The sequence below is a fragment of the Molothrus ater genome, chromosome 5 (genome assembly GCF_012460135.2).
Source record: "Molothrus ater isolate BHLD 08-10-18 breed brown headed cowbird chromosome 5, BPBGC_Mater_1.1, whole genome shotgun sequence".
Lineage (NCBI taxonomy): Eukaryota > Metazoa > Chordata > Aves > Passeriformes > Icteridae > Molothrus > Molothrus ater.
This window is the reverse complement of record NC_050482.2, coordinates 69,238,923-69,263,334: the sequence shown is the minus strand read 5'-3', so window position 1 is coordinate 69,263,334 and position 24,412 is coordinate 69,238,923. Positions and strand designations below refer to the sequence as shown.

The following is a 24,412-nucleotide window of genomic DNA, read 5'->3' as shown; positions in this document are numbered from 1 at the left end:
GTATTTGAGGGAATGATTTTGAGATCAATCTCCCACCTCTACATAAAAACACCAACATTATATACGCAAAGGAGAGGGGATCTGCATTGGTTCTGTGTTTAAATATTTTACAGACTTTAAATTTCTACTGCAGCTATGTCAACTTTTTGCTAATAAGTGCCTTTGGCTTGGCTTTCTCTTTTTTTTTAGTTTCTGAGTTGCTTAGGTTGTAACTTTGGCCTCTTAACTACTTCCTAAGTTTTCAGACCAAAATGAGAATCAGGATATGAGTCTGTGCTTCTACTCATTGGTAATATTTGCAGATTAAAAGAGGAGATGAGTGAAAACAGGGACCCTTCCTAGAAGGTTCCCAGTCCCCACTGGTGCCTGTCACAGCCAGCAACAAAGCTCAACCCATCCTGCTCCCATCCATGCCAAGAGCACTAAAAATATTATTCTCTCACAAGAAATGGCTGAAATAACAGCTTTGCCTGCCTCAATGAAATTACAGTTTTGATACAAACCCTCAAAAATTAGAAGTGAGAGGCGGCTGGTGTGACTGTGGTTAAAGGAGGGAGGGAAGGACCATTTTAGAGGATAAGATGATGATGTTGATTATTTGACAGGGGAAATTTAACCTAGTTTGGTGTAGGGAAAAAACCCCAAAACATTAAACTGAAATAAAGCACAAGTAAGGCTTCCTGGCCTGTTCTTCATCTTTTGGTGAGGTTTGAAGAAAACACTTCTGAAGACCCAAGGCCCACTGCAGAGGATGTGCTTGGAGAGGCCACACTTCCACACACTCTTCTTACCACTTCTAACTACTTAATTTTACCTATTTTTTGCTTCCATAGCAGCACACACAGCATGAGACAAGGAGAAAACCTGCCCTGGTTTCAGATAATGGTCACTCACTGCACAGAGCTGCTATTACAGGCATCTGGAAGAGCAGCAGATCAATAAAAAGCATAAATAGTGTCAGCAGAGCTTTGGACATGAAGCCCATAATTCCAAATATCTATTACCAAACCTGAAGCAGAGAGCTTTACAGCTGGAGGGTTTTACTTTAGCAGATGCTGGAAATAACATTAACATGAAGCATGATCCAAAGCATTGTTCTTTTGGACTTACACTGAAGGTATATGATGAGATAAAGCCAAAATTGTGATGTGTCTATTCAGACTAAAAGGCTCTGCATGAGCTTCTGAACCACAGTGTCTTCCAGGCTCATTCATTGCTTTACTCATGCCCTGAATGCTGGGAGAGGTGGTTTCCATTGCCAACCCACATGTCCACTTACAGTTTTGCACACTGTGGGGCAGGAAAAAGTATTATTCTGATGGAGTTTTCATTGTAATTGACTTTGTGATTAAGTAGCTATTAAAGGAAAAATACACACCTGCTGCTGTGCAAATGGAGAAATTTCTGACATGCATTCAAAGCTGTCTAGTAAATTCAGGCTGCTCAGTGCCCTTTGCAATAATGTCATTTTGGCATCTTTGCAGCAATTTTGGACCCTGCCACGTTCAGCCAAGCTTCTGTTACAGCCAGCTCACACTGTGACACTTTGTGGCACAGGGAATGGTTTAGCAGTAACCTGCTTACCCTGCTCTGTGATACAGAATAAGTATTGGCTCAATAGGCAATGGCCAGCAGGGAGGAAGAGACAGTAGATGAGAAAGAATTTGTGGGTTGGTTTTTTTCCCCCCAGACAGCTGTCTAGAGGGATAAAAACACATTTTCTGAGTAAGCATGTAATGAAACTCTGAAATGCATTTTTTAAAAAAAGCATGGAGGCAAGGTCTAAATGGTCAAGCGCTCATTTATAGTCCTGTTTTCTGTTCAGTTTAGGCTCTTTGCTGTTCTAACTGGAATGGCAGGCCCTCCAGCTGAGGCACACAGTGAAATAAGGGAGAAAATGTGCACCATTGGAGCCTTTCTTGTTACCAGCTGGCTCCCTGAAACAGGGGGCTCTTCCCTTCTGCATCCACCTTGTGCTTGGGAAACAGCACCCCTGTTCTAGGACTGGGATTAATGGGAGCAGTGGAAATAGCATTAGGTGCCTGGAAACAGAAGGGAAATGCATATCACACCCATTTAGTAATCAGCTATTATTTCCTGTTTGCTTAGTATCCCTCACAAGGACCTGTTTTATCTGGGAATTAGATTAAGATTATGCATTTTTGCATAATATACAGTTTTAAAGAAGTTTTCTGCTGTAACCAATGCCACGATGAAGTAGTTATCAAGTAAGTATGCACCTATTTATCTGCCAGAAGAAAGGAAAAAAAAAAGAAAATCAGCTGAAAGAGATTATCAAGTTCCTGAGGGAAGCTGAGCTACTGCCCTACACCCTGGTGCCCTGCAAGGTGATAGCAGAGCCAGAGTAAATGAAATAAAAAGCTTGTGCAGGTGTATTTTGCTGTTTTGCTGACAGTGACTTCTCCACAGGTAAGCAATCCAGTGTGTTTACTTCCAGTTCAAGCCTGCTTTGTTTACATTGAGTACCATTGCTGCTAACTTCCAATGAGGTGACACAAAGCAACAGGTTACAAAAAATGCCATCAAACATCCATTCTGACAGCATCCATGTCACAATACACAATGATGTACTGGCATTATACAAAGACCAGAAAAAAAAATATATATAGCTAATTATTTTGACTAGAACTGAAATGGACAGCGAAAAAGAAAAGAGCCCCCCCACCCTGCCCCCAAAGGCCCTGCAGGAATCCATACTGACACTTTGGCAGCCTTGTAGCAACAAATTGAAAACCAGCCCTTCACATGCCAAAACCTTGTATTTGTAACATTTGAAATTCCTGGTTCAGGAAAAATAGTTATATCCATTAAAGCACTTTTTGTGGTTTTTTTTTTCTTTCCACCCCTCCAACCTGAACCAGCTTCACGTTTTTACACAGGGTTAATAATTACTAAAAATAATACATGAGTGAGGGGTATAGGCACCATAGACTGCTCCAACAGTTAAATGCTATATATGCTAAGATATCCCAGCTGGAAACTCAGCTGCCTTGTGATTAGATCCATCTAAAAAAGGAGCCTGATCAGTGGCATTACTGCAAAAAGGTTGGCAAAAAGAGCAATCCCTCTGCTTAATGAGTGGCAGCCCAGTCAAGAACCAACCCCACCCCTTCTCTCAGCTGCCTGTTTCAGCCTCACAGCTTGGATTTCTGCTCGTCAGTCTGTTCCTTGTGCTCCCCCCTGGCCCCACATCCATCAGTGCTGTAAGGGAACAGTCAAATCCATCAAATCCATGGACCCAGCAACCCCCCCCGCCCTCCCAGCCCCCTTTCACAATCTCCAGGTTTCTTCATGTATGTTCATGCCTCGCTATTCACTAATGAGGTATTATTAGATACTAACAATGCCTGCTCTCCTAGGGACAGACCAGTGACACATGAAGAAAGCTCTCCAGTCAATCATTAAAAAAATATTGCACTTACTTTAACCTTAAGCCCAACCTGCACAGAAAAACCAAAAATATTATGAAAGAAATTAACCAAAAGTACCAAACAAAACCCCAACGCTCTGGAGCAATCTGTCTTATGCACATATAGTGTCTTTTCCTTCATGTTGTTTAGCTGAATTTGGTCCAGTATTTAAAAAAAATGTCCAGAAATTAAACAGTTCAAAAGACACCGCAGGCTCGTTAAGGCTTTGTCTCCCCAGTGCTTCAGAAAAGTAAAAGTTTCTTTCCCTCATTGTCCATGCACTGCAGAGCAGTGGTCTCTCGTGGCACAGCACCTGCCCCTTCAAACCATCAACAGAAAATAAATCAGAAGCAAGGGAAGATGGGTGTGCTTCATGGTCTCACCTGCAACCAAACAAACAGAATGCTTTAGAGAGAAAAAAAGGAGATAAATGCAGTTTTTAGCATTTGTTTTACTGACCCTCCACTCAGGCTGGGACTGCAGGTCAGCAGTACAGGGTGCTGGGACTCAGATTAGACAGCAGCCCTAAATCCAAAGGACAGTGAGGCAAACTGGGGTTCCTTTTGGCACAGAATGCGAACAGGGGTTAATAAATGCACATGACACGCAGCAGACACGGCTGGAGGTGCTGCCCTCAGCTCAGCCCTCCACCAGCTGCTAGAAAAGCAGTTTGTGTCAAAATCTGCAGCTTCCTTGTAGGAACCCAGGAAATTCCTCTGGCTGCCCTGGGGGACTCAAGCCCCTGCCCAGGGGGCTCAGAGACCTTGGCACAGAGACCAAGACCCCTGTGCCTTTGATTTAGCCCTTGGAAAAAACAATTACCAACCTTGTATGAAGAATTACAAGCCACGAAAGTTTAAGTAGAATGATAGTGAACTTATCAAAGGGTGAAAAGTAGATTTTTTTGGGTTTTTAGAATGGGGGTTCAGGGGGCAAGATGGAGGAATCTGGGTGTGTCCAGCCTTTCTCCTTCTTAGGCCTCCATCTTCTGCTTTGATGGTGGCACTTTTGGGTTAGTTTAGAGTAGAAGCTCACTGTCTAACATAGGTATTGAAAAGGAATTGTAAATATTGTACACGTAGTTTTTAGTATGAAAAGATAACACCACCCCAGGGGCAGGCAGAGTGCCTCTGACTGACCTGCTGGATGGACCTCAGCAGGTCAGGAGAAAGAATTTTATAGATGAGATACGATAAACAACCTTGAGACAGAGAAAGGAAGAGCTCTGACTCCTTCTTCAACAGCTGGGCTGGGAAAAGAGACTTTCTAACACATCTTGGGGTCACTCTGAGCTGCAGAGATCCTGAGACTTCCTGCTCCACCCAAAAAGGGAGTGTTAAGGTTATAGCCAGGTTATTGCTGCCACCTAATGAGCCAAAGCTTGGTAGCTTAAAGAGCAGTGACACATGTCCCCACAGCTTCTCCCCAGCAGCAAACCTCGTGGTCACAGCCGCTTGTTTTGCTCAGGCACAGGGGTCAGTGGGAAAGTGATACCAACCCTTCACCTATGCTGCTGGTGGTACCACTTTGAGAGCCTGCTGGTTCTGTGATTTTAGATTTAGGAAAACGTTTCCCACTGTTTCATGCCAGAGCTTTTTGGTTACCAACTCACCCTCCAGCAGAGCATCCCCAAGCCCCTGCTGGCCTTGGTAACCAGGCAAAATTCCTGTTTGAGAACAACTGGAGATATTGAAGTTCTCCCTGCCTTTAAGCTTTGCATGTCAGGAAGAGTGGTGGGGTAGCTCATCAGAAGTTTGGATTCTCTTTTCTTTTTCTTTAAACATGTGTGAGCCCATTTATTCTTACAGTGTCATGGAAAGGGTAGGGACTTATTTACTGTGAGAGGCTGGATTATTTACTGGGTATTTACTGTGAGAGATGGATTTTTCCCTCACTCTCCATGTGAACAGGGAAGAGGAATAAGAAAAGCCCCAAACTGGCAGCAGGGATGTGAGGCTTTGGGCATGGCACAGGGCCAGGCTTGACTGACTTACCACCTGTGACTCTGAACTAGGACTTGCTGACGTTCTCATATATGACATCACTGATGCAGAACTGCTGCTTCTTCTTTTGCCACATCAGCTGCACACACTGGTGGATAAAAATGTACTGCTCCTAGAAGAAAAGACCAAAGAAAAGGGCATTTTTTGCACCCCAGAAAGCATGACAAAAACACAGCCAGTTTGGTGGGTCACAGTTACAGCCTGCAGAGCTCCATGTCTCCCAGCTCAACCCCACACAATACACAATCAGCTCTCAAAATAATAGTCCACAATTGCTACAGATAGAAGGAAAATCCATGAAATCCACCTGACACCATAATCGCTTATTAATAACCTGAATGATGACAGAAGAGTTGAATCTGAGTCAAAGTCAGTCTATTTTACATTGCCTAAAAATAAATCAATTCCAAGAAAGGTATCTGGATACTTTATATGCAACAAATTGCACCCATGCCACATATGCATCTGAAATATTTTAATGATATTCAGGTTCCTCAGTGTTTGATTTCTTGATCAATAAGAAGAAAACCCCCATTTTATTCACAGAGCAGTTAATTTGGAGAGCTTGGTTTCAATTCAGGATATTCCCCATTCTAAACCCTTTTTTGGGCCCACGCCATTTGTTTTTTTTAAACTGCTCATTGAGACACTGCCAAGTTTCCAGCATACCAGACATTGTGAATTCAGGTGAGCTATCAGTGGTTTCATTTTTTGTAAGGAAAAACTGTTTGGTGGCCTCTGTGACTGAGTGTCAATGTCACTTGGTGACCTCTGAGGCCAGGCTTGGCCACTGCCTGTAGTAGCAGGAGCTCAGTAACTGCCCTTAACATCAGCCCCAGGCATGCAATGAGGTCCTACATGAACAAAAAATGAAATATTTAAAGAAAAAGAAACCCACATCACCTCTGGAGTGGTAACAGTTGCAGCTGAAATCAATCAACCATCAGGATTTTTTTCCTCTGGTGGAAAGGATCTGCCTTTGAATTACTACAGTGAATTGTGATGAAAAGTGGCAGTTTGATAGGAATGATCCAGAACAGACTGAAAATTACTTTTTTTTTTTTTCATTTCCAGATCCTAGTTTTTGTCACTGCAGGTTTTCTTCCTCCTCTCCTCTCCCTGCTACAAGTTTTTTCTTTGCCCTCAATTCAACAAACTTTGGCAATAAACAATCTAGCCGGAAAACAGTGATGGTGGCACTTCCAGCTGCATGGAGCTTGCTCACTTATACTGTGTGTCTAACCAAGGAAGAGTACAACAGGCATGAAATATGAAATATTTCCCTCATTACCAGGGAACTGGGAAGGTTTAGATGCATAAAATCTTCTGCTTTGAAGAATGAGGTTGTGTTTTTTTTTTTTTTTTTTTTTTTTACCCCAGTATATATCATCTATACATTTTTTTCTTAAAAACAGAAAAAGAACTACCCAGTGGATATTTGGGTAGGGAGAGGGGAAAGGAGGGAGTCTGGCAGACTCACAATCCTTTTGTCTGTTTTGCTTGTCTGAAATTCCACTGTGTGATGAGCTGGATGATACCAACATGATACGTGAACAAGGCTGCCTGATACTGATATCATTTCATGAGCCATTAATCCCCTCAGCAAGCCCAGCTCTTTACAGTGTGGCTTGAAAATTTCATATGTTAATCTCTTCTTATGGATTGTTTGCATATTCATTTCACAGAAGGTGAGAGTAACTCATTTTCTCTGGCAGACAGTGAGAGTGCAGATCTATCATCAAACCGACCTATGCAGCAGATTAATAATGTGACAACATCACAGTGCAGATGAAAACTTGATTATACTGATTCACAGTGATTTTATCAAGTGTTCAGGGTGTTGAATTTGCAGGCAACCTCGACGACGGGAGAGAATGAGTGAAGCTGATTCCATATTCTTAGAAGGCTAATTTATTATTTTATGATCTATATTAAACTATACTAAAGAATAGAGAAAGGATACTTACAGTAGGCTTAACAAGAATGATAATGAAAACTTCTGACTCCTTCCAGAGTCTGACACAGCCTGGCTGTGATTGGTCATTAAGTTCAAACAATTCACATGAAACCAATGAAATAATGACCAGTTGGTAAACTCTGTCCAAACCACATTCCAAAGCAGCAAAACACAGGAGAAGCAAATCAGATAATTATTGTTTTCATTTTTCTCTGAGGCTCCTCAGCTTCCCAGGAGAAGAAATCCTGGCAAAGAGGATTTTTCAGAAAATATGATGGTGACATTCAGGGGGAACAAGAGTCATGAGCATGCTGCAGAGGGTTATGAAATGGGCACAAGAATACTGTCACAGTGCTGAAGTGAACAGACCTTACCTCTGTCTGCACCATGGACATTCTGTAGGACCTCATGTCCGACACCAGGCCCAAAATATCCACGAACTCGTGGTCACGGATGTGCTGCAGGAGCCGGTCCAGGGCGATGAACGTTCCCGTCCGCCCCACACCAGCGCTGCAACACACACAGACATGCAGTTCACTCACACAGCAAAACCAGAGGCACTGCAAAGGGCAGGAGTGCTGCATCTGTAGCTATCAGATATAACTGATCTGAGGCCAGGCAGGCTGGTTGACCTCATTTAGTGGCACACAACCCTTTGGTTGGGCATAGTGGATGCACTCACACACAGAATGTGCACACACAGCCTCACCCACCCTTAGCTCCCTGCTTTTCCTGCAGTCACTGCTCCCCTCACTGACTTCCTGAGACCCCTGCCCTGTAACTCCAGGGGCTGGAGTCAGAACTACAGAGACCTGCTCAGGAGCAATGGATGCCCAGAGAGAGTGGGGGGTCACACCTGTAGGACTCAGTTCCACAGCACTCCACAATGCAAAGCCCTTGGCTTGCAAAGACACTGAACATCAGCAGTTTGTCCCCAAAGGACAAACCCCCCAGTGATGCCTTCTGAAGGCTGCCCTAGAGCAGAGGCTGGACAGAGCTAAAGAATAAAGCAGGGATTTATTCAAAGGATTTCCTCCATGGATGCACCTTGGGCAGCACAAAAGCCCAGCCAAGGCTGCACCCAAGATGAACCAAAATGGTCCCAAAATGCACGAGCGCTCCTGGGCTGTCTCCCTTGGATCAGTTCTGCTCCATTTGCATCTTGCAGTTCCTTGTCCAATTCCAACTTTAGCCCCTGCAGTCCCACCCTGCTTGTTTTTCTCTCTCCAGCCCACGGTGTTTGTGCTTTTGGGCTGAGATTTGGATCATTTGTCCTTGGTCCCCAGCTAGAGAAGGAATTGTTTTGTCTCCCTGCTCGCTGCAGAGAGCTCACTGTCCCCTAATTTGAAACTCAGACCCACACACTAAAGCAGCACAGAACCTGAAAAATATAAGAGCCAAAACCTGAGGCATCACCAGAAGAGTCTGCACTCCAGGACTTCTGCCTTAGGAGCATGAGACAAAAATAGCTACTACTCAGCTGAAAATCTCCATTTTCCCCAAAGGGAAGCTTAGCAACTAGAAAAAACACACACTGCCTTCATTTAGAGATGCTCATGTGTGTGCCATTCTTTGCACTGTAACTTCGCATGTGGTGTTTAAGTCAGATTTCACAGATGTTTTACAGAGTTTCACACAGCATCCCAATACCTTACCTACTGCTAAGGCTGTGTGTACCTTGACAAAAGTTCGTTCTTCTGTTTTGTCATGCTTTTTCTGAAAAGCCTTGAAAGTGTTTGCAGTAATGATTAACAGCTCATCACAGCACAGTTCAACATAAGTGTCACAAAACAGGTCTCTAACTTGGTTTTTGTTGTGTTAATTTCTCAAATAGGATGAATACAATAGAACTTCTGATGTGTTAATTGGACAGATTAACTGATAAATTCATTCTGTGCCTTCTTTAAAGTCTGAGAACCATTACTGCAGGAGTTGATCGATACACTAATTCTCTGCCCCTCCAACTAATTTTGAAGCATTTTTATTTTTAATCTATGTGGTCTAAGACGTATAGATAGTATAGTCTAAAAGTACTACCTGAAAATACCCTCTTTGCTGCTAGAAGAATCCTCACTGAAAAAAAGAAAATACTACAGCTTTTGCCCAGCTCTCTGATACTTGCTTCTTGTTCCTCCCTAGAACAATTAAGCAGTAAATACAGGGTCTGATTTCATAATTTAATATATAAATCTCTCCCCTGGCTTATTGAGCACTTTTTTGGCACTTAGACTCACAGAACAATATCCTGTATGAATTTCTCCATGGGAGAGAACCACCTTCAGCCAACAGGTGAGCAGAAACCCAAAACATCTATTTCTCATGGTCTCCCAACCTATTTATTGTCACACCTTGTTCTTCTACTATTTCTTGAAGCATTTACCTGCAGTGTATGACCATGGGGCCTTTAGTCTTGGCTGATTTCTGCCTGACCATCTGTACAAACTGCAGGATGCTCTCGGCAGCGTTGGTGGTGGGCACGCCGTGGTCTGGCCAGGCAGTGAAGTTAAAATGCATCACGTCCTGCACCTCATCAGCCTGGTGGGACAAGCAGAACAGCAGCATGTCATTACACTCAGTCACATTGAGGGCTTCTTTGTCATTTTTTGTTTTGCTTTTTTTGACCACATACAGCCTGAAAGACTGAAGCCAATAAAAAAAAAATTGGCAAAGAACAAACAAACTTGTTAATCACAAAGTAGGGGGATATCAAGCCATCATTACCAAAACAACATGAACTTCCTGTTTCTGGGTTTGGGAATTGCTTTTTGCTTTGGTCCCTGTAGTAGTTCCATCTTATTTTGCTTTTAAATCAAGAACTGTTGCATTTTTCAACTCTGGGTTTTTTCCCCTTTTTATTCCATTCCCGCTCCTTTTCTCATTTTGCCACAGATAAAGAACAGCACTGTTGGTAAACAGTCAAACCTGGACTCTTGAGAGATTTTCTTTTCAAGTTTTAAAGAAAAAACCAAAAGGACAAAAAGAAAACCCAAAAACCCCAAAACCCCCCAAAAAAACGAAAAAAACCCAAACAAAACAAACAACAACCCAAAGGGAAGAAATACCCATTACCAGAAGAAACATTTAGGAAAAAAGCTCATTATAAAAAACCCCACATTTACAATGCTAAAAATTCTAGTGGCTTTAGATGAAGTAAGATCCTCAACACAAGAAATAAGGTCCTGGGTGAGTGGTGAATTGCCAGTGCACAGCTTTTTCCACATTCCTTCCTTATCCTTAAACTTTCCTTCATGAGATGGTGCTGGCAATGAGCTGATGCAGGAAACAAAGGTGGGAGGAAAGTCCGGGGAGCTTTAATTTGGACACCACATACTCTCACTTTTGTTTAAATATTTTATAGGTAGATATGATTATTGCAGAATTGTCCTTTTGAGAATTATTTTCGATTCTTCCATTGGTATTTTCAAGTTTTGAATAATTTATAGCAAAAAGGTGTGCCTGAGATATAGAAAGGAAGAAATTCACACATTTGTTATCAGTAATTATTGGTACCACAGAAGTATCCAGAGCTCTGGTACTACTTTTGTTTCAGCCTTGCGTTTTGCTGAGAAATGCAGAGATGACAATTTTAGGGGAAAGTTTTGTGATTTCATCATTTGCCTGTGTGAAGTGAGGGTAAGGACATAGATCTCTATTAGGTGTTTCCTGCTCAATGCCAGAAATGGACAAGAGTTAGAGAAAGGCTGGACTGCAACCACTCCTTTGGCAGAGGGTTTCACTCACGTAGCTGATTCGGAAGCTGCGGTACACCCAGTCCGTGTGCTCCTCCTCACTCAGCATCTCCACTGTGATATCCCCATAAGCAACAGGATCTTCTGTGAAAGGCCAGTAGTGGTCACATTTCACCTGAAATGTGGGGAAATCCAGGCATTTTTGTATTTATATGAAGATACACATATGGAAAGAAGCACACACAAAAGGAGGCAAAACCTCAGGTTTAGCAATGCCTACAGCACTGTTCACTTGCTGCTGCAAAAAGAGGAAATTTATCCTGCAATGACTTCCAGTCTGACCATTTCCATTTAATTGTGGCCATCAGCTGTTTATCAGTTTTCAGAAGGGCAGCTTTAGTGCAGTGAAGAATAGACAAAGAGTGCCTTTTATTATTCTTCCTGTTATAATAGGTCTAAATGGAGCAAAACGCTGGGAAAGAGAATGTCCATATAAACCCCCCAAATTATATTCCAAATATTTTTATTATGATATCAAAGGAAAATGTAAAGATAGAACTTGTATTTTATAATTATTTAAAATTAAGAGTGCAGAATCACAGAAGGCCTGAGGCTGGAAGGAACCCCTGGAAGTCATCCTGTTCAAGCCCCTCCTCTCTCAAGCAGTGCCACATAGAGCCAGCTCTAGACCATGTCCAGGTGACTTTGGAATATCTCCAAGGATGGAGATGCCACAAGCTCTGGGAAACCTGTCCCAGTGCTCAGTCCCCCTCACAGTAAATAAATGTTTCCTGACTTCAGAAGGAATTTAATGTGTTTTTTTAATTTGTGCACATCACCTCTTGACCTGTCACTGGGCAAGTCACCACTAAGAGTCCCTTGTCTCCATTCCCTCCCATCAGGTATTTGTACACAGTGACAAGACCCCTGGAGCTTCCTCTTCTCCAGGATGAAGAGTCCCAGCTCTCTCAGTCTCTCATGTAAGAGGAGAGGCTTCATAATAAGGTCAGGGGAGGTAAAAGGGCAGAAAAGGTTGAAGAACGTCAGGGGTCGTCAAAGAAGTTCAAAGAGGGTGGAGGAAGGTTAAAGAAAGTCAGGGAAAGTCAACATCAAAGCAGGTCAGGGAAGGTCAATGAAAGGTCAAGGTTCAAGAGAAGGTCAGAGAAGGACAAAGAAAGTCAGAGAAAGTCAGAGAAGGCCAAGGAAAATCAGGGAAGGTTGAAAAAGGTCAGGGAAAGTCAAAGAATGTCAAAGAAGTTCAGGAAAAGTCAAAGCAGGTCAAAGAAGATCAAAGAAGGTCAGAAAAGGTAAGAAGGGGACAAAGAAGATCAGGGAAGGTCAGGATAGGTCAGAGAAAGTTGAAGAAGGTCAGGAAAAGTCAATGAAGGTGCAGCAAGTCAGGGAAGGTCCAAGAAGGTCAATAAAGGACAAAGAAGTTCAAGAAAGGTCAAAAGAGGTCATACGAGATCAGGGAACATCAGGGAATGTCGAAGAAGGTCCTGAAGTGGGAAGGTAGATGCCATTCCAGGGCTGGTTGTGATGCTGCCTTATGATCAGAAACAATGGAAAGACATTGACTCAGCATAAAAAAAGCTCTTTTTCAGAGTGATTTCTTTAACACCGCACACAAGATTTTGTTACATACCCGTCTTTTCTCATTGCACTGAGTGAGCATAACGATAATTTGTGATTTTTGCTGGAGAACCATCTTCCAAAAATCATTCCTAGTTTCTGGCAGTGGTCCTTGGGTAGCAATGTATTCCTGGGGTGAATTATAACCCTAAAAGACAAAGAGATGGGTCCTGCTTACTAATATGCTTCAGAAGATGTATTTTTCTTTTTTTTTAGCTTGCCCAAGTTGAATTTGTACTTCTAAAAGTGATTTTTAATATAAAGAAATTATTTTTTTGTATTTATTTTGTGATGACAGCTTTTGCTAGATTTTGATGCTCCCAAAGTATAAGCAATCTAAAATGCAGAAGATTAAGCTGTTACCACAGGAACCATTTGTCCAGAGAGCAAAACAGGCAACATGAAAAAAGCAGGTAATACCTAAGAACCCTAAGAGAAAGTTGCAGCTTGTTCCAGATTATGTAACTTTAGGGTTTGTTTAGTTATAGGCACAAAACCAGTTACAGACACCCAGTCTGCTCATCCCAAGCAGTGCCTGTGGTGATTTTTAGTCACTGGTGTCAATGGAACAGGATTATAGACATGTGTTTATGTCACGAGGCCTTAAAATAATAAAATATTAATTAGATTTCTGATTAAAATAATAGAGAAGATGATAAGTCAATGCATTAACAGATGCTAAGATGCTTCATTTGCATGTATTCCCTTTACTATACCTATCAACGTGATTTTAGTTGGAAAAATTCCTTTCTCCTCTCCAAAATCAAAAGACTGTTATTAGGACTATAATGAAAGACCACAGAATGACCCTTTTGGCATCTGCTATAACCATATTTGCTGAGATTGTATCATCAAAACTGCATTTGGAAAGTAACTTTATATTCCTAGCAAGAGCAAAAAATACATCCAAAACACAGCATGATCCCATGCAAATTGGGCAATATCTGTGCCACCACTGTACATGGATCATAAAATTATTTGTGATTTGGGAGCACTTTCCACAAATGGCTTCCTCCAGACATCTCTGCAAACGAGCTCAATCCCAGTTTTTTTTTGCACTACACAGAATTTGCTGTCTGTTCTGCATGGGCTGTGTCTGACCCAAGTGATAAATCCCTGTTAGCACAGGAGTAGATCACCCCTGGTTTCTGTGTTTGGAGGCAGTGGAGCACTGATTATCAGAAAAAGAACAGCATTACCATCATGTGTTTATCCCAGTTTCCATGGTCAGCACTGTGCTAGAAGCAGAACTAAAGATATGCAAAGCAGAACTGAACATCTGAGAGGGGCTGCTGCTTAAGATCCTGTCCCCCTGTGACAGAAGTTTCCTGTGCTCTACATCCTGGGAGGTTTTTTGTTCCTGATTTTTGCAGTGTGAGTGCCCAGGTTCATGTCCTGGACACAGAGAAGCCAAGCACAGACACTTGGCTCAACACTGCACACTTGGGCAATGCCAAAGTGACAGAGAAGTGGCTCCAGTGACTCATCCAAGAGCTCCTCCTTTCTCCATAACGCTGGCTCAGCTCTCTCCAGCACAGCCACAGTCAGCCCTAGCTACAGCCAGACTGCAAAAATGCTCATTTCTCTGTGAAAGGCCTCTTCCTAAAGGGCTGCAGTGGTTCCCTGCCTCCTCTCCACGCAGAGAAGCCCAGGGAATTCCTGCTCTCCAGCCCTCACTGAGCCACAGCACAGAGGTACCAGAGGGGCAAACCCTTGTGCCATGGCAGGGATAAGCCTGAGTGACTGCACAAGCTCAGGGGAGAGCGGAGAGAGCTGATGAGCTTTCAGCCAACCCCCAGTGTCAAAATATTTGCCTACAGCTCTATGTACACTGTAATTATCCTGGAACCGTGGGTGCTACCCCTGGTAAGTGGCTGCTCTCTGCCAGGTGGAGGGAGGAGCAGGGGAAGCACCAGGGAAGAGGCAGAAAGCAGAAGTTATCTCCACACACCATCTGGGCTGTGTGCATTTTGTGCATTTGGAGCGTCTGCTTCAGCCCTTTTCTTCCATGTGCAGTAGAAATCTAGAAAAATTCCTCATTTGAACATTTATGTTTCCCCTCGCTATCTTAAAAGGCCACTGAATCATTTTAACATTTCCTGTTCATTTCCCTACCAGTTCAATCAAAGTCTCACAGAGATTCACAGCTACTGCAGCAAAATTTGCCAAAACCCTTCCCCTACACCCCTTTTTATCTTTTCTTTGGGTTTGGTTTTTTTTTTTTTTTTTTTTTGGTTTTTTTTTTGGTGCTTGTTCCCTGTAGGCAAAATATTTGGAAGCTGAAGCTGAGGGAGATGCTGAGAGCATGACTGAGCTTCCAGGAAATGCTGTGCTATTTTCAAGGGGCCCAGCTCTGCCTGGTGTGCAGGACACTGAGCTCTGTACTCACAGGGATGTAGTTGGCATTGATGTAGTCAGAGCCCTCCTCTTCATTCATTGAGACTAAGCGGACACGACTGAAATCATCTGTAAAAGGAAACAGAAATTAGGAAAAAATCACCTCTCAAATATGGCACTCATCTCCAACTAGGCAAAATTTAAATTAGTCCTATAGGAATGGCCAAAAATAATCTATTAAAAAATAGAAAATTCTTGTATTGACTAAGAGAGCTATGTTTGCTTCAGCAAACATGGACACAGCATCACTAGTGTTCTGCAAACAACCCCTCCAAGTGCTGTCTCTTTGGGCTCCCTTAGGCTTCATTAAAATCATAAGAGAAATACAGTAACGCTACTCAGCAGCATAAAAAACCTTGTGTTTCTCACCTCCAAGCTCTTGCCATGATAAACATTTCCAGGAAGCTACATCTATTCAAAGCTAACATAAAAACATCCCTGGTTCTGTGTAAGAGCAGGATTGTAGAACAGGCTTTTATGAGCCTTAGAAAAATCTCCTGATTCTCCAATTTTCTTATTGGAGCTCTTCTTTCCCTCTCTAGGGATTTCAGCAGGATTTAGTGTGTTGTACTTACATGGCAGGATATTTGTGTAGCGATTCTTGCAGCGATTCATGGGGAGATCAGCAGCAAAGTGGGGGATGTCCAGCCCAATCAGCTTTAGCTCCTGAGACAACAGAAAGGAAAATGCCAAAGTCAGCCTCAAAAACGCTCAGAGAATAACCCCTCGTGATCACTTGTGGCAGGTAGCAGACAGAAAACACTCATAAATCACTTTATAAATTGACAGCAGGATGACAGATTGCCTTTTTTTGATGAGTTGGGCTCCAAGCAACTGGAGAGCAGTGCCGGGGTTTCTCCTCCTGATGTTGCCATCCCACTGCTGCCATCCCAAAGCTGGGACTCAGCATTGCTCCTCTCTACCCACACTCACTGTCAAACCAAAAATCCTGTCAAACCAGGGGCTGGCTAAGTTATTTCTGTGGTGGTCATCTGCCCCCCCTTACAGAGGCTTCTTGAAATCCTCAAGTGGCTTTTAGTCCTGGGGAAATGCTTGGAAGATCTTTTTAGTCATCATCTTCAGTAGTCACATGTATTTGCACAGGGGAATTTGCTGTCAAGAAGGAATCATGGAAACACCCTGAGAGTCCTCCCCACTGCTTTCCATCTTAATCTTTGAGAAACAGCCCCAGGATAGGGGATGGGGTTTAGTTTTATACTACTAAACTGACTTTAAATTTTGAGTAATTAAGACACGGAACCTGAACTTGTCATAGAGAAATCTCCTTGCTCTTATAGAGATTTCTGATGCTACTTCCTGATTTCAGTGCTTCCTCTCAAATTAAGGACATTAAACAACTAAAATAAAGCCATTAAAATCCCAAATTCAATTCAGGTTGCCAGCATGCCCTAAACTTAAAGCAAGTGTGGTTTTTTTTGACAGTTAACTCAGATTGAATGTGAGGAGCCACTCCAATCAGCTCAATAAATGCAGGATTTAACAACACCAAGCTCCACTTCTAAATTCTGCAGAGGAGGAAGTGAAGCTGGCCCACCCAGCAACAGCTCAGATCAACCAACACAGAGCACACAGGAGCACACCATGCAGCCTTAACATCTTGAAAAAGCTGCTCTGGGCATGTAGCAGAGGGCAGAATACTAAGAGATTTACCTCAAATTGCAGAGAAAATTTATAATCTGAGTCTTTGGCCATATCCTTGATGTATCCATCAAAATCATCCAGCTGGACAGGGCTTTAAAAGAAAAATACAGAGAAATTAGGTTCAAAACAAATCTGATTTTTGTAGCACTTTTCATTTCTTTCCCCCAGAATACTTTCAAGTCATAAATATCTATTTGCAGCTGTTAATGCTAGAGAGAAATAAGGACAAACCTTGTGGTTCAGGGCCACAACATGTATTACATTTTGTGTATTACATTTTGGATGCCACTGCCCTGACTACTTTCTCTGCTGGCTTTGACAACTACACACATTTGTAATTATGAGTCCAACCCTCTTCCCAGAGAGATGGTGGCTAAAAAAAGGTGGTCTATAACTATACAAAACCATGGAGAGCTTCAGTAAGTAGGAATTTGCCTTGATTTAATGTCTCCCCTCTTTCCACAAGTTTTTTTGCCAGGTGAGATCTATCTGTTAGTCAGGCACAGCCCCTGAACATAACACAGAAATAATTAGGCTGATGCTGTGAGTAACAAAACACAGGTAAACAGCTCCCCTCACCTAATTATCATACTCTAATTTACAAGCTACTGGAGCATGTACACAGTAATCTTCTCATTTACTTGGAGGCAATATGCCCAAAGGAACCTGTCTTATCACCACTTAATTACTCCTGTTTACCCGCTAGCATTAATGATCTGATGTTCTAGCAACAACTGTAATGAGAGCCCCATGTCAACAAGGGAAATGTCACTGCAAACAAATGCATCCCAGATTTTTCACCATTTGCAGTTTTTAACTAAGGATAAGCTCTGCTGAAATCACTAAGTTGGATAATTGATCTTTTCCCTGCTGACTAATTTTGTATGTTTTACTACAATCTGTTGAGCAGAATTGTTTTTGTCCAATTTGTGTTTGTTTTCTGCTTTCAGGTATCTCCCTTGGGATATGTCTATCAAGAAGTTTTCTGTATTTGTAAATGAAATACCACTATGCCATATACTCCATAATGCCTATTTAGTCTAAGACTTATTCTTTCAAATATCAAAGAAGTTGCATACTTGGTCAGCTTTCTCTTCTTTAATCCATTTTTACTCCTGAAAAAAAAAAAAGGAAGTGTTTTTAATTCATACTTATGAATTAAGCAGTTCATTAAACACTTGTACAACCTTTATTCAAACACAGCACTGATTTAAAAATGTGTATTTTTTCATCATACTAGGGAGGAGACTGGGGACAATAACTTAAAATAATTTTAAGCTGATAGCAAGATTTCTGTTGAGTCCAGTGAGATGCACATCCCATTCTGTGGCTCTGAGAATGACCTGCCATTGGAAAGGAAAATCTGTGCCCAGAAAAAGCCATGGGTCCCCTACAAATCCTGACCCATTGGCTCTGGGTGGACTGGGGCTGAGTCCCCAGGATCCGAGCCTAGCTAAGCTTGGAAAATTGGATGTCAACACTGGAGAGCACCTGGGAATGAGAAGCATCTGTTGGGTAAAGGGACAAGAACACCACTGGCAAATTCAGGAAAAGGTGAAGGAAAAAAGAAAGGGCCTGTCTCATAACCTGCTTATGATGGTACATGAAGACAATGGCAAATATCCTACTGACCTCAGCAGGACTCAAGCTTAAACCTTAGATCATTTAATTGACTTTAAACAGCTGGAGATAATTGTGCCAGTCATGTTCAACAATGATTTATGGCTGATGGAATTCACTAGCCACAGTTGTGAGCAGGTTTCTGAGTATGCTAAGCAGTAAAACCCAAAGGATTGGACTTAAGCACCGCCCTACAGCAGCTACCACGGGGATTTTTGGAGGGGGGTGGATTTTTGGAGGGGGGTGTGTGTTCATTTTGTTGTTGCCAAAAAGAAGTTAAGCAACAATAAAATTAAATAGACAAAGCAAGCACCCTGGAAGTACTTGGCTAGAGGTCTAAAAACACCGATCTCCATTCAATCAGCCACAGAACTCAAACAGATTCTTGCTCACTCAGAAGGAATTTTAGTAGTGTCAGTTTTTAATTCCTGAGCATTAAACAATATCAGTTCTTTTTCACATTATAAGGATGCTATTTTTAATTTCATGGTGATATGAAAATTATGTCTAGATCATTTTGTTCACTGCTTCAATTAGGAAACTAAAGGACAACACTTTTAAATTCTAAATAATGAAATTATACAGAGTATATTTATTTTTCTACCTTGTTAAGTTTAGCAGCTCCATTAAAAACAAATAAAGGGCTACTTTCCAAAATTAAATTTTACAAAATATTCAGTTTCTAGAGCAGCCACAACCTGTAGTAATTCTGTTATTGTGTCAAAGTACATTTCCATTTAGATGAGGAGCTTTGCCTGCAGAATTAGCAAGAGCTATGGCAATACCAGCTTTGTATTAATGTGGAGATTAAATATTATAAACCTCTTCAGCCTATCATGTTATCTTTACATTCATATGTACTGAACACCTAAACTAGTAGTATTTATTTTCCATCTTCAAAGATTTTTTTTCCAGTGAACTCTTAACATTAATTCCACTAAATTATTCAACACACCTCTATCCCCTGTGACTATTGCAAACCTTTTAATGTCAGGCACATAAGAATTAATTTGAAAAGAAAAAAAAATAGCTAAATGCTCTTTATGATGGGAATGCTTCTAAGAACGCTTCTCCAAGGAACACTTCAAGAGGCAATAAAACAAATGATTGACAAACATTTCTCAGCAAGAATTTTGTGTGCTTTGATAGTCTCAAGAGGCCTTTGTTTCTTACCATTGCAATTGTTTCCTGAACATTCATAAATGTTTTAAACCAGCTTATGTGCAAAACAAAAACCTTTGAAACATTAGCTGGTGTTTCATCTGTTATTCCATTTAGTCTACATATTAAAATACAAAGAGAGGGATTAATCTCATCTCATTCCATTTCAGCTCCTGTAAACTTAATCATCTAGACTGAAACAGGTAGATTGATTGAAGGGGAAACCTCTGAAGAAAGATAGGCATCTGGAGAGGTGAATGAATGAATAATAAAAGAAAAAAGGCGGTGGGACAAAAGATGATAACATTTCTGCAGCAGTGCCATTCACAGTGGCCGCTCTGGGCTTTCTGACCAACTAAGAGAGCTCAGTGTGACTTCCAAAATAATCACCTGCTTGCCTGACCTGATGCCTCAGGTTTTAGCTCTTATATTTTTCAGATTCTGTGCTGCTTTAGTATGCAGTTCTGAGCTTCACATTACGGGATAGTGAGCTCTCTGCACAGAGCAGGGAGACAAAACAATTCCTTCTCTAGCTGGGGACCAAGGACAAATGATCCAAATCTCAGGCCCAAAAGCACAAACAACGTGGGCTGGAGAGAGAAAAACAAGCAGGGTGGGACTGCAGGGGCTAAAGCTGGAATGGGACAATGAACTGCAAGATGCAAATGGAGCAGAACTGATCCCAGGGAGAGACCCGTGCCCAGTCATGCATTTTGGGGCCATTTTGGTTCATCTTGGGTGCAGCCTTGGCTGGGCTTTTGTGCTGCCCAAGGTGGATCCATTGAGGAAATCCTTTGAATAAATTCCTGCTTTATTCTTTAGCTCTGTCCAGCCTCTGCTCTAGGGCAGCCTGCACAAGGCATCAGACCCTCCACCTCTGCAGCTTGAGAGTTAGCTGAGTTTACACCACACGAGCTCCAAGAATATAATGTAACATAATATAACATAATATAACATAATATAACGTAACATAACATAATATATAATAACATTGGAGAGGTGGGGAATACCCTCACGTGGCTCCTCAGTGAGGTGTGTGTGGAGAACACACTTTTGCTTTTCTGACAGAAGAAATGGACCTTTCTTTACTTACATTTCAAGGCCCACTGAAAATTTGGATGGGTTTTTCTACAGACCCACTCAAGGAAAATCAGTCTCAAAATTCCCTCTGCTGAAGATGTTGATGTCTGCCTACCAGGGCTTTGGTGCCTCATGGTAAGACCAGGAAAATGCTAGGGAAATAAAATCTTAACCTCAGGACCACCTTTTTTGTAAAACCCTAAAACTTGGACCCGAGGGCATCAGGAACTTAAGTTTCTTAAGTTTATATTAATTAGGCAATTTTGGGTCATAGTCAATTATAATTATTTGTTAAATGGTTTGTAAAACAATTCTGATTCTAAGAAGAGGAATGACTTTGTTAGGTATTTTCAAGAAAACAATCAGGTGTTTACTAAATCCTTATAAATTATTTACAGACTATATATTAAATATACCCACATACACAATGAGATGTGCACACAGGGAACCTATTTTTACTCTTTGGGACTTCTAGTTGTATTCATTCTCAGCTTTTTTTCAAAAGCAAAACTTTTACTGACATCAGGAGGGCATAAGAGCACCTTTAAAAAACAAATGTATTTGACATCACACACCAAACAGGTGGGGCACAGTCAAGCAGTTTTAGTAATAGAACAGCAGCAGCAGAAGTCAGTGCCAGGCAATGAACATGTAAATAACCAGGACAGAAGAAGCCAGGACTTATCACGAAGCAGCAAAAATTGCAAAGACAGCAATGAGATGGATATGATGATCACTGTCAGATTAGCTTTTTAATACCAAAATGGGTTGGAGAATAAGCAGACAAACCAGATGAAGTAGGGTAGCAAATACTTTGATACCCACATCCTCGCCAGTCCATGTTCCAGTGCAAAATTTTATCTCCAAAAGCTTTGACCCATTTGAGAGCAAAGGTACCACACATTTTTCATGTCATAGAAATTCACATTGCTTACACATTGCATATGGAAAAACAAGTAAATCACTTACCAAGGATTAACATAAAATGCCAAAAGATAATCAGTCCAAAGGCATGAGGGTAGCAGAGTTAGGAAAGCAAATACACTTCTACGCCTGTGAGCATTAATAAATAACATACATAAAGATGAAAAAGTGAGGAGAGTTAGTAAGACAAACAGAAATCAGGAGATCAGCAAATTCTATTTTAAAAATCAACTAAACTCATCAATCCTACTTCTTACTTACTTCCTAAAAAATTATTAGCATCCCTAGAATTTTTCCTCCTCAACCTGAAGGACTTTCAGCTATCCAATACAAAATTCTATGTGGTTAAAATAATTATGTTTTATCATATTGATTCAGGCCTGTTATTCCTAATTTTCAGAGAATAAAGTGGGTAGGAAAACATCATTAACAGATTTCCAGCCATTGCATTGGTAGTATTAAGCCTACTTTCAATGTTTTGAGATATTCAGTACTGATATGGTTTGTTTTTATCACATACTTTATCTCCCACGTTTGTTCCTGCAAGTGATCCTGTGGATAGCAGATCTATATCAGAGATAAATTCAGATGCTTCCAACATCTCTTAATACCCTCTATTGAGTCAGATTTCTCAAGGCATCCCTATAATACTTTGCAGAGTGCTTTAAATTATTTCCTATGTTTTCATCTAAACAGTTCTTGAACAGTTCTTCTAATTCTATCTACAGCAGATTTTACTATGGCTAAAGGAAATATGAGTACAAAATCATTCTAAACTTCTGTACTTGCAAGCTGTTTACCAGGTTCTGTGTGCATTAATTCAGGAAACCCTGTTCTATCTATTGGTGAAATGGGCTTCAGGTATTTTGCAAATAAGAAAAACTCATAGAACTTAAAAAAACTTGACTCCAGTAAAAGGTTTGTTTTTTTTTTTAGTCAAGTACACCCTTCATGGTGTTTTTTCCCCATCAGAAAATCTGCTGCCTTAAAAGTGATACCACCCTTCTGCAGCTGTTCTAAAGAGGAAACACAAAGTTAAATTTCCTTGTTCAGTACCCTTGGCTCTTATGAAGTTGGTAGACACTCTGTTTTCCCTGATAAATAAGTCATGTCAAATTGAATCATCTCTAATCTCAATCTTCCAGCCAGTGAGGAAATCTTCTGCCCATGCAGTGAAAACTCCAAGTTATGCTTTAATGAGTTTTGCTGCTGCAGAGGAAATGGGCAGTGCAGTTTCTGCAGGGCACCTGCCCCAGGCTTTGTAGGATTTGTGTGGCTCAGCCAGAGGCAGGAGCCCTTCCTGGTCAATCATGCACCCCAACAACTGCAGAATCAGACTGTGGCATTCACATCCTCTGAACAGAGAGAGATAATTCTCTCTCCCAGTTTTTTTCCTGGAGAAGCACAGAGAGAAGAAGAGAAAACAATTCTTATCTCTACTTGCTGCTCCTGTTCTTTTTGCACATGTAGAATGTGTTAGGAAGATTTCGTACCTGAAGGGATTTGGCAATTGGATTGTGGTGATGGTTATTTATATTAATTAACCAATCTCTCAAAGCTGTGTCCTGACTCTCAGGAGACAGTCAAGAGTTTTCTTTACTATGTAATTTAGTATAGTATAGTATAATGTAATATAATATAGTTTTAATAAAGCATTTTTTCAGAATTCTGAGTCAATAGAGTCAGATGCCAATCATTCACTGTGTTGGGGTCACCCTGATTTGATATTAGACCCTTAAGGCTTATTTGTTGTTTGAGTTTCTATGGGGCTGGACTGAGGATGAAATTTGGTTTTCCATGTACAGGTCTCTGGTGCCACAGAGGTTTCCAGCAGGCTCTGGAGAGAGAAGTGATGATGTTGCTGGAATACTTCTCCTTCCTTTGAGTAACTCCACATAAGGCTTTTACTTCCTCTTGCCTGCAGAGGCAGAGGAATTATTCAAGCCTGGGCTTATTTTATTGGCAATCCTCACAAGAATTTTCCACACTTTATCAAATCACTGGCTAACATACTTGCAAACTGATTTATATTCACAAACTAGGAGCTCTGACAGCTAAAGCAATTTATTTTATTCAACATATGAAAAATGTGTAATTGCCTAATAAATACAATACTGTTTTTTTCTGCAATCATGTAGTCCTTCACATCCTGCTCAGGCATACAGAACAACTTAATTAAAAGGAGGAGATGCAGAGATTGCTGAAACCCTGAAAAGTCAGCTGAGCTTCCCTTAGGAATTAGTGGATATGCCCATGGCTCCCTGACTGGACCCCTGGGATGAGCCAATCCTTCTCTCTGTTTTTAGGGCTGAATTTCCCACCTGGCTGCCTTCATGGATTGTGAATCTGCTCTTGACATTAGACAACAGAGGCACACAAAACAACTCTCAGAGAAATAAGGACTGTAAGATAAGGACACACTGCCTTCAGTTACAAAAAGTTTGTGGAGATATTAAGCAGGAATGTTTTCCTCAGTTTATATTTTATAACTTAATTTATGTATACATATATGCATACACACACACACACACACACACATATATGCTAAATCAAGAAGAACCCTCACTTTCACATCCAAACCTATTAATTCCCTTCCCATTAAAAAAGAAAAAAGAGCCTTTTATGGTTTTATTAACATCTGTTGCTAGTTCAGTAATTTCATTCAAGCTTGGCTATTTAATTAACATGAGTGTTTGATCTTCTGACTTTTTTTGCCATTAATATAGCCCAAGCAAGAGAAGCTGAGGGATGGTTTCATTTGTACTGCACACAGCTGGCTGCTATTAAAGCTAAACCAAGCAAGTGAAGCTTGTTTAATAACCAGTTAATTAGCAGCACAGTGAGATATTGACAAGA

General features: G+C 41.2%; 1 protein-coding gene across 2 annotated transcripts in view; it reads right to left on the bottom strand.

Annotated features, from left to right (window-relative positions):
* Positions 1–2,431: 2,431 nt before the first annotated feature.
* Positions 2,432–24,412, bottom strand: part of PTPRO (protein tyrosine phosphatase receptor type O) — a 148,617-nt gene continuing 126,636 nt past the window's right edge. The window contains exons 17-27 of one of the 2 annotated variants that reach the window (XM_036401773.2): positions 21,602–21,685; positions 17,851–17,886; positions 16,781–16,862; positions 15,685–15,775; positions 15,102–15,178; positions 12,726–12,860; positions 11,133–11,255; positions 9,772–9,926; positions 7,766–7,901; positions 5,426–5,546; positions 2,432–3,814 (exon numbers count right to left, since the gene is read on the bottom strand). In XM_036401773.2, the coding sequence (XP_036257666.1) occupies positions 5,442–5,546; positions 7,766–7,901; positions 9,772–9,926; positions 11,133–11,255; positions 12,726–12,860; positions 15,102–15,178; positions 15,685–15,775; positions 16,781–16,862; positions 17,851–17,886; positions 21,602–21,685 (1,024 nt within the window). In that variant the 3' untranslated portion in view covers positions 2,432–3,814; positions 5,426–5,441. The remainder of the gene's footprint in view (positions 3,815–5,425; positions 5,547–7,765; positions 7,902–9,771; positions 9,927–11,132; positions 11,256–12,725; positions 12,861–15,101; positions 15,179–15,684; positions 15,776–16,780; positions 16,863–17,850; positions 17,887–21,601; positions 21,686–24,412) is intronic. The other variant, XM_036401774.2, reaches the window with a different exon arrangement.